This window comes from Acanthopagrus latus, chromosome 11 (assembly GCF_904848185.1).
Source record: "Acanthopagrus latus isolate v.2019 chromosome 11, fAcaLat1.1, whole genome shotgun sequence".
NCBI classification, from domain to species: domain Eukaryota; kingdom Metazoa; phylum Chordata; class Actinopteri; order Spariformes; family Sparidae; genus Acanthopagrus; species Acanthopagrus latus.
Window position 1 is genome coordinate 13070670 of NC_051049.1, and position 10899 is coordinate 13081568.

Below are 10899 nucleotides of genomic sequence, written 5' to 3' on the forward strand. Positions count from 1 at the left end.
TCTCCTAAACAACTGAACTAGATGGGGACTTGGGGATATGAAAAAAGATTATTAACAGCATTTTTAAGCCAAAAATGCAATTGAAGCGGCTGAGCTAAAAGTGTTAAAAGCACACCCCATCTGAAGTGGGTTCATGAGCTTGAGCGTCTGTTGAGGTGTGAATAACTTTTTTTCAAATCAATTCGGGATCTCGGGGCCTTTGGGAGACTCAGAATCCACTGGAAGAGCTGTATGGAGTCTACATCTATTTCAGTTGTTTAGGAGAATGTGGAAACGCTGTTTTGCTGTGAAGCTCAAGAAAGGTTTTGTGGATTAATAAACTTCACCCAACTTTCCTTCAGTATGGGGGTGAGAAGATACTGACTGAATTTTCCTATGTGGGTGAAATTATCCTTTAATACCTAGACATGCTGTGACTACAAAAGGGTGTATGACAAAACTATTGGATGGGAGCTTTAAGATTTCAGGTGTGGTTCTCTGTACTATACATAGAATGGCTGCTGAGTCATGCATTAAGACGTTCTCTCTAAAAATGAACATACGGTACATGTGATGGTTTTACCTGACATTAGCATTCTAGTGACATCGATGACATGATCACAGAAAAACGTTTCTACTATGGAAGTGATTAGAGCTGCATTAAAATGCCTTTTCACCACATATTTGAATTTTATCAAATAACTGCAGCTTCTGCGATGTGAATATTGCACTTGGCCATTCTTCAATACATGTGTACCAGTGCTGACTGATAAATCCCTGGTCTAGGCATTAAATACAGGGGTTCCCTATAGGATTTAGTGAGACTATGGGGGTGGACCTCAGACCGTCAGTGAGGAATGGGACATGCTACCCTCGAAGAAATCAACATGATCATTAATGAGAAGATGTGGAAAATATAAAATGTAGAAAATAACAAAATAACACTAAGCTTTGGCTCTGCTGCCTGGTGATAGTCCAGTCATCACAATTTACTCTACTACACATTGTATAGCTCTGGCTAGACAATGTTAGCACAAGAGACAGAGAGCGTGTGTCCATGTACAGAAGGGGGCTTGGCTGTAGACTTACTGGGAGCAAGAGACACTTTGCGGAATAAGGATGCGAAACGTAACAGATCTTCTGTGCCAATATTAGAGGTGAAAATCATGTCTGGATCAATATGAGACTATGGCACAGCGAATTAGACTATGGCAGGCTGCCAGAGTCTTGTTACAATACATTACCAAAAGTACTCACTCACCTGCCTTGACTCACACATGAACTGAAGTGACATCCCATTCTTAATCCATAGGGTTTAATATGACATTGGTCAACCCTTGGCAGCTATAACAGCTTCAACTCTTCTGGGAAGGCTTTCCACAAGGTTTAAGACTGTGTTTATGGGAATTTTTGACCATTCTTCCAGAAGTGTATTTGTGAGGTCACATGTTGGACGTTAAAACCTGGCTCTCAGTCATCGCTCTAATTCATCCCAAAGGTGTTCTATCGGTTTGAGGTCAGGACTCTGTGCATGCCAGTCAAGTTCATTAACACCAAAATCTCATCCATGTCTTTATGGACCTTGCTTTGTGCACTGGTACACAGCCATGTTAGAACAGGAAGGGGCCATCCCCAAACTGTTCCCACAAAGTTGGGAGCATGGAATTGTCCAACATCTCTTGGTGTGCTGAGGCATCAAGAGTTCCTTTCACTGGAACTAAGGGGCCAAGCCCAGCTCCTGAAAAACAACCCCACACTATAATCCCCCTCCACCAAACTTTACACTTGGCACAATGAAGTCAGACAACAACCGCTCTCCTGACAACTGCCAAACCCGGACTCATCCATCAGATTGCAAGATGGAGAAGCTTGATTTGTCACTCCAGAGAACGCGTCTCCTCTGCTCTAGAGTCCAGTGGCCATGGAAACCCATTCCATGAAGCTCTCTACGCACTGTTCTTGAGCTAATCTGAAGGCCACATAAAGTTTGGAGGTCTGTTAGAGATTGACTCTGCAGAAAGTTGGCGACCTCTGCGCACTATGCGCCTCACCATCCCCTGACCCCATTCCGTCATTTTACGCGGCCTACCCCTTTGTGGCAGAGTTGCTGTCGTTCCCAATCGCTTCCACTTTGTTATAATACCACTGACAGTTGACTGTGGAATATTTAGGAGCAAGGAAATTTCACGACTGCACTTGTTGCACGGATGGCATCCTATCACAGTACCACGCTGGAATTCACTGAGCTCCTGAGAGCGACCCATTCTTTCGCAAATGTTTGTAGAAAAAGTCTGCATGGCTAGGTTCTTGCTTTTATACATCTGTGGCCATGGAAGTGATTGGAACACCTGATTTCAATTATTTGGATGGGTGAGTGAATACTTTTGGCAATAAAGTGTATGAAAACACCTAAATTACCCAATAAAAAAGCCATATATGTCAGTGTTCCTTATTTGCATGCTTTGTCCTCTGGAGAAGTAGAAACACATTTGTGTAGTGTACATCAGTACAAGTTTTACAGGTTTTTTCATTCATGTGACAAACTTAACCTTCAGTCAACAGTGGGTCCACACTGGAAAAATGAAAGTCACTGTCATGAGTCATTGTTTGCACACTGTAAGAATTACAGTTACACTTTATCTAACACTATCTTTTACTTTCGTTATAACAAGAGATGTTCATGTTATGTTATTACACCATCCTCCAGTCATGATTACAGTTCTCGTTATAACAGAGAGCAGCAGGGATGACTTTGTAGGCTAACCCAGAAATTAGCATCACCCTGGTTCCATTGGAAAGAATTGCCTATTGGATTTCTCAGTTGGATTTTGGACTACTGCAGAAAATAAGCTCTGTGGCAAGCACAAGTTTATGATATCTTTGATGTTCAGCAAGATAATCTGAACAAAACTGTAATGATTTCAGGAGCATAAATGCAATCGCCAGAAGTAAAAACTTAATGGTAGGATATAAGTGAAATACATTGTGGACCGATGACTTCGACATCCCCACTAAGCATCTTTCTACACTCAAGTATACACACTTGACTATGAATTGATCTGTCTACGAGTTTGAAAGTTTCTATTGGAAGAGTTTGTCACTTAACTCCACCTGTAAAGATGGACTAGTGAGTACATGAGTCTCTGTGTTCGGAGTGATGGAGTTTAATTTCACCAACAAGCACTGGAGTCTCATTTAGACACTTGCACACTAGCAAGTAAACACATTATAATTCACACATGTTGTATAAACTGACAGATATTTTGTCATAGAACAAAAACATAAAAATCTTAATCCTGTGTTAACCACAGACCTTATTTCATGCATGCAACACAAAACCCATTCAAAAAAAAACCCCACCAACTTCAAGACAAGGAAACTGAGCTAGCAGGGCAAAAATGCTCATCTATTACTAGCTTTTAGGACTCACTCCAGTGTCACTCTGCAGAATGATAAGACATTTTCACAAGAACATGAAACTCTATCGTCATAAGGAGAAAATGAAAACACTTTTCATAGAAACTTATCAAATTCAAGATCAAGGGGAAATGAAGCAGTTTTACTGACCATTATCATATCACAGGAACTTCAATTATCAGATCCCCTGTATATTCTAGTGTGCATCTGCCAATTCTATTTAGGTAAGACACCAATGTTAAAATCAGTCTCAAAAGTTTAAGACAGTTGCACTTATAAACATTGGTCATTTTCATATTTTAAGAAAAGCACTGAGGAAAGCTCACCAATTGGTGTTGTTACCACAGCTCCCTGGGCTCCGGCTATACACATTTACTTACTTGTGACTTTCATTAGCTACAGAGCAGGCGGCAGAGCACTCCTTTGACCCTAGCTAACCACACCACTGAGGAAAGCCAGTCTGTTGCTGATAAACAGCTGGAATAATTGCCTCTGCTTCAAACGTTAGACGAAACCAACAATGCCGCTTGTAGGTTGCAGATAAGTATTTCAGACAACTATACACATTTAAATAAAAGATTCTGAGCCTTATATGCAATTAAAAACAGTGTGGTCAACAACTGTGAGTCAGCAGTGTGAAGGTTGAATATTTCAAGCTGAAAACTGAAATATTTGGTTACAGCTGCAGTGTTTCTGGTCTACCAGCAATATCAGCAACCAGTCAACATAACTGCATTCAAGATTGTTATTTTTCCCCCAAATAAGTGACAAAAATATGAAATCCAACACTAAAATTAAGAAGTCACAAGCCATTTTAGACAAAAGACTGAAGACATGATATATATGCAGCCAAAAACATAATAAAAAGCTACAGTATGCATACAGGTCTATAAAAAGGATCAAAGAAGTCCATAATAGGTTCCAAATGAAGTGAGACAACCAGAGTGCACTACAACTCACATTGTAGCTGGATAGTGCTTAGATCCTTTACACACAAGCTTAAATAATGTGACAGCAGACTCCCACCACAAGCTGAAACAAAAATGGCTCCTGCAATTTGTACTTGGGCATTTTCATGAAGAAAAAAACGGGTTGCTTGGACAGAGAAGGGATCTCTTCCAAATCAATCTCTTTCGATGAGTCACCGCCATCCCAGCATCTCATCTGTGAGCAGGAAAAGCAGGACAATAACAATACGTTTCTCCTCCGCCAACAACACTTTTATATTTCTAATCAATGTTTTGCAATATGGGGACCAACTAAACTAACAGATGCCTTTTGTGTGTTGCCAGCCATGAACTCACAAGCAAGGCCATTTATAAGAAGAGAAGTGCTTCGGAGACACTGAGACGTCGTTTTACGCCAAAATATCAACAGACTGCAGTAGTTTGCCATCTCTGGTGCATTAGTTACATAGCTAGGCTTACTGTAGAAATATCTGGTTTATCATACAATAACTGAGGTCTTGTGACCTTGAAACTGATGGTTATCTAGATTCATAAGGTACTTTGACTCATTCACTGGCCAAATGATTAATGGTATCTACAGCCCAATGAGAATTCTGAATCTTATCCATTTTATCTTTTAAACATCAATATTATTAGTGTCTTCAGGTATCAGTGTTGCTGCAGCATTAAAACAGTCCTCCAGTCAAATCCCTCATTTAAACTTTACCCATTTTCGTTTTTTGCCCCTGCCCCTTGCTTTCGAGTGACCCCTCACCCCTCAAAACAGAGTTACACGCAGCAGCAGTTGATGGCACTAACAAACATGATCAGACATTTCAAACATGGTGTCTTCAGCAGTGATTTCTCTTGCATTACTGTGGCAATCCTGGTATTATCATAATGCTATTTGCCATTTATCTGACAGAGACAGAAAAGCATGCGCACTCGCAATTTGTTCATAACTTCATGCAATCAACAAAGTCGTCAAATAAAAGCAACACGGGCTTCATTAGATTTGCTGCTGGACTGAAGTTGAATTTCAGTTTTCATATCCCATTAAAAGGGACAAACAAAACTGAGCAACAAAATTGTAACGTTAGCTGGCTGGCTAGTTATCCTGACATCAGCAAACTAAAGTAGTAGCAATTATTATATGCTTATGATAAAGAAAAGAACATCAATACATTGAAAAGACAGAGTTCTCATAGCCTTTGACTTGAACAGTGCCTTCAAAAAACCTCCAATTGGAGGGCCATGTAGGCATAACTCACTGCCCTGCCACTCTATCCCAACAATAATTGTGACACCTTAGGTGATCTTTTTATGCAAAGTTGTAGGGGCAAGGGGTGTACTGGGACTGGGCCATAACCCCACATCTGTGTCTGACTGCATCGGCCCCCCACACTACAGACCAGAGGGTTGTGGTAATGCACCTGAAGCAGCTTGGTAATCGCAAAAAAATAATGCACTTTGGAAGTTTCCACATTTTACTTTACTCTTCTTGTCCCTCAGGAAAAAGTTATTCTGCACTGTAGGTAAAACACAGAAGACAGACTTTGATCTAAACCTAATAAATATACTTGTTACAAAATATGTAAAGATATGCAGCTCACATTCTCACTTTTAACTGCACAAGGGTTTAAAAAGTCAGATGACATGCATTTATGAATACAGCTTTGCTCATCCTGACAGTTTCTCATTCACACCACTTCCCCACCCATACAGTTTAATACGCTCTCATTCACACATACTATACAGAGCTGATTAGAATCACATTAAAGCTAGAACAGCTCGTTGTATTAACATACATCAAGAAATCACTGAAGCTACCTTCTAAGTGACTTTTTAAATGGAAGAATTTCAGTGTCTTGCTGGTTCACCACAAAAGGAGTAAGATCAGGTATGACAGACACCTTTTCATCATCTTGTTAGATTAACCACTTGTAAGATTTAACCATCTTCTGAGCCATTTAATGTGCAGGAAGTGGCTAAATCTAAAATGGGGTTGATGGCCAGTTATGGAGATGTCTTCCTGTCCCATCCCACCACCCCAACTAATAATTGTTCACTGCACTGAAATCCATTCTAAAATGTTTTTGTGAATATATTTTCTAAATGGATCAATCTGCAAAACCTGTAAAGCTCCCCTGATGTTCTGGCATATCATAAACATTAACTGTGTAAGAACAGGGACAAAAAAAACTGTTGTTTCTTACGAGCTACTGTTCTGTTCAATGTTGGAAGTTGTTGCAGCTGTGAGTGGGTGCATCTTTAAAACCAGAAAGGGTTCAGTCACATGAGACGACAAACCTTGGAGATGCTTAAATGTCCCTATAGCATGATACTGAATCCCTGCTAGTTCTAGTGATGCTGTTTTGCAGCTAACACTAAACATAACTGTGGTGCAGAATAGGCAAAAGAAAAGCTTTCCACATCAACACAACATCAAATCAAATGCACAATGGCTCTGCTACTCCTCTTTAAAAAGTGAAAATTAGTCTGAATGGCACAGTCTATTCTCTGGAGAACAGTTATTTTCCAGGGAGGGCCACCTCAGTTGAGCCCTTTTCTAGACCAGACACCAAGAGAATGCTGTCTCCCTTGTAGCAGGCTTAATTAAAACCCAACTCTTTTTAATTATTTAAGCCATGTTTTACAGGCTGATAAAACTACAGTAATGAAGAAGACGACTACAGTAAGGGTTTTAATTAGAGGGAACTGCTGACAGTTCATCATGAAAAGCTTTACCTGGCCAAACTCATACTTGCTAATCTATAAGCCAGAGTAAGTCCTATGGTTCTAATTTGCTACTAATAAACAAATATTACTTTTAAAATTAGACACTAACAAAGTAGATTGCTATGACTATGATTCTATGATTAAACAGAACAGTTAAATACAGCAACAGACTGGTAAGGTTGTGTTACAATTCTTTTTCATCCATAGGTGTGCGCCTGTAGGCAAATCCTGTAACCGTTTTGAATCTTCGCCATCTGGCCTCTCCGCCATTACTGCGGTGGCAACTGAGTATATGCTGCTGCCTGCTGACAGTGACAACAGAATAGGGTGTTGCATCAAAGATGTTAGACGTGTCCTGCTTTATATGAATGATGATCTTAAAATGAATCAGATTATAACTGGAAGCCACTGGTTACAACAATTGCCAAAATAGATGACAGAGAAAAAAATCTGACTATCTGCCAAAATTTAAAATGGTGATGATGTGGTCAAATGGGAACTGTGTTTAATCATAACAAACCAGTTGCATAAGTAACAAAGAAAGAAAAAACATTTTGGCTTGTTTTCAATAGGTAGTCAAGATTATTTCATTTATCCCCTTGCAACAAAATGCAAACTAGGTCTACAGGTAACCCACAGACACTTAAAATTAAAGATAAAAAATAATTATAATTTTCTTGATCCACTTTAGCCAAATATCTTGGTTCTCTGCATGCCAAGGAAAGTAAAAGGCATGTGAAATTATCATTATGATTTTTTTTTTTTTTACCAAAGTTGAAGTTTACCACTACTCTTAGAGCAACTTAGATCCCAATATCCTGCACATTGCTGTCCAGAGTAATGTTACAAAATAAGCAAAGGGAAAATTTGTGACTTGGGCATTTTCAAGAAATGGGTGGCTACTGCAGCAAGATGCCGCCGCAGCAATTACAACTTGACTACTTTGGGTACTTACCTGTATTTGAATTTTTTTTTTTTTTATTTTTTTTTTAATTATTTGTGTTTTGTGAGTTGCAGCAAATGCACACCACAGCCAAATGAAGCCTGAAATCGGAACAGCTACATGCTGCTTAAATGATTAAGATCATGTAGTGATGACGGTCTCCTATCTTTGTCATCTTGTGGGTGGTCATGTAACTTGTCATCAACATGACAGTCAATGCCGAATTCCTGGGAGCTAAGAGCCTGGCTGCTCAGAGCTCCATCTGAACCACATCTGAGTTCTGCTTTGCATATCGCATCATAGGCAAACGCTGCGGTGACCAGGTTAATGTAGCTTGTGCAGTTGTGGCTGCAGTGTTTTGCATGTCAAATCTTTACAGTTCAGTCAAATCAATGGGATTTGGCACTGACTGGTTTGTGTGTGCATCAGGGTAGAGATGAAGTGTCTGCGAATGCTTTTAAATGATGCAAGCTTACCCAGCAGAAGAAGCTTCAGCTCCCTTCTCGCATCCCTCTTGTCTCGCCGGAGTTGTTTCTCGATCTCAGCGTTGATTCGTTTGGACTCCTTCGCCTCCTCACTCAGGCAACAAGCCATCATGGAGTCTAAAGTCATCACCGCATGAGCTAAAAAGCCCGTCTGACAAAGGACGCCGGGCTAAACCTCACGCAAAGTATCAAATAAATGAAACCCTTTCAGTCCGTTTTTCAACAAGTTATATCCAGGTATATCGAGCTTGGCAGGCTTTGTGCAGGATTTGGCCTTCCTTGTTGGTGAAACTGCTGTCAAGTGTCAAATATCTGACAGCTTTGTCAAAGTCTCGTGCAATTCTTCAAGCTACAGGGACTGACAGCCGATCACAGGAAAAATACAATGCAACATGTCTGCAAGCATCTTAGACAACTACCCACGGTGTAAATAATCATCTTATTTGGTGCACTCTCCAAAACAGCTGCAATTACTTTGATTCACTCGCTGACTAGCTTGTAAGCTAAAATGCTGCTTACGTTATAACCAAGCTAATGTGACAAGTTTATGGATTTTTCAATGTGCCAACACTTTCCAATCCCTTTCCCGCTAAGATGGTTAGCCCGTAAGCCCAACACTCATTAATTTTTTTTTCTATATTTCAAAAACTACCAACTTCGGTCCCAGAGACGGTGGGACACAACTGGCTGCCACTGCCACATTTGTACAATCCCTCCGCAGGTTGCCCGGCCGAGTACAAGCCTAGCCGCCCCGAAACCAACACTGTACGCCCGCGCAGTGACAATGAGCGCCCGTCAAACTGTCCATCTACCGAACAAACACACAGGCTGGCACAATGTCTCAAGCACTCGACGGTCGATAACCCGTGTTGCGATCCGAATAACAATCCCGCTTTATTACAATTGCGCTCGGGGGCAGTTTTCCTCTTGCAGACCAAGGCACCCAGTGACCAGAATGGGCAGGCTAATTGTTAGCTAGCTAGGTTAGCTCAGCTAGCCATCCCTGGAATTGCATCCAACTGCCTAAAACACAGAAAGCTCGGCCTGACACAGGACCTTCATTGTATTCAGATAGTGTTCTCCAAAAAGACCTCGCCAGGACCAAACCGTCAAAATACGAAAACGTCAACCTGACAGTCAAATGGACCCTTGGAGTCCGTGCATTTTATCGCTCCTGGTATTTTTTCCTGGTGGTGGTGATAGCTCTTCGTCACCCACTCCTCAGCCCCGGTGTGGCGCTGCTGCTGACGTTGCTTGGGATATGATTGATTGACAGAGGCATAGCGAATGAGAACCGAGCGAGAGGGCGTTATGGGCGGGACTTTACCGATGGTTAATTTCCCAAGTTTGCTTGAGAGGAAGTCTTCCTCTCGGAGGCGTGTCGGCGAAAGCAACTGGCATTTGGCTGGACGGGCAACGCCCATCTGCTGTCAAACTCCAGCACATACACACACACACACACACACACACTGTGTGTGTTCATCCTGATTGTCACAGCTGTCAGGACTAATATTCAATCATATGCGGTTGAGAGAATCTAAGTATATTTACTCAAGTACTATTACATTTCCAGCTACTTGTATCTCATTTCCGTGTTATGCTTATCTTCTCCTACTCACTAGAGGATTAACACAGTATTTTTTTTTTTAAAGCAAAGATCATATAAAAACCTAAAAAAAAAAAAAAAAATGCTATTTATATTATGTTAACACTTGTCTTTACATTCTGTAATTATATTTGTCTCATGGAATATATATACTGTGTTTTTTCCTTATCATTGTTATAAATATTAATGATATTGTTGGATACATTTTGTTTTCTAAGTTACTATTTACCATTTCTGTGGGTGAGTATCTGAGCATAAGAATTTCACAAGAGCGTACGTGTGCAACCAGACTGACGATAAACAGCTAAAATCTTGCAGATGATAATTAACTCCTACCCAAGTGATCAATCATTGATACCTAGCTCCCCAATTCATCTTGTGATGTCTTTTTAACAGACATGTGAATCAAGTAAGTTGGTCCCAAGTCAATTTTCACAGGCAAGTCAACTCACAAGTTGTGTCAAGTCAAGTCGAGTCACCCCTCAAGATTCTGCAGCATCTGGTCTTCATAAAGAGAAAAGACAAGGTATCAATACCTGTCTCATAGTATTAATGGACAATCTATTTAACCTGTTTAAAAAATTATGAAAATGAACTGAGTTTGTTAAAAGAACACTATATGCGTATTGTTTTCATAAATATTAAAAATCTAATAAGGTAATATGTAATTAAAGGATACTCAGTTAAGTGAGTAGCTACTTTTAATTACGGAATATCACTTCTGTATTTTTACCTTTGTAGGATTTGGGAGAATTTTATAAATTGCTGTATTCATAAAGAGTA

At 40.2% G+C, this 10899-nt stretch overlaps 1 protein-coding gene across 2 annotated transcripts in view; it reads right to left on the minus strand.

Annotated features, from left to right (window-relative positions):
* Nucleotides 1-8637, minus strand: part of LOC119028320 (guanine nucleotide-binding protein G(q) subunit alpha) — a 36915-nt gene extending 28278 nt beyond the window's left edge. For both annotated transcript variants that reach the window (XM_037114154.1, XM_037114155.1), the window contains exon 1: nt 8502-8637. In XM_037114154.1, coding sequence (XP_036970049.1) covers nt 8502-8637 — 136 coding nt within the window. The remainder of the gene's footprint in view (nt 1-8501) is intronic.
* Between the last annotated feature and the right edge of the window lie 2262 nt (nt 8638-10899).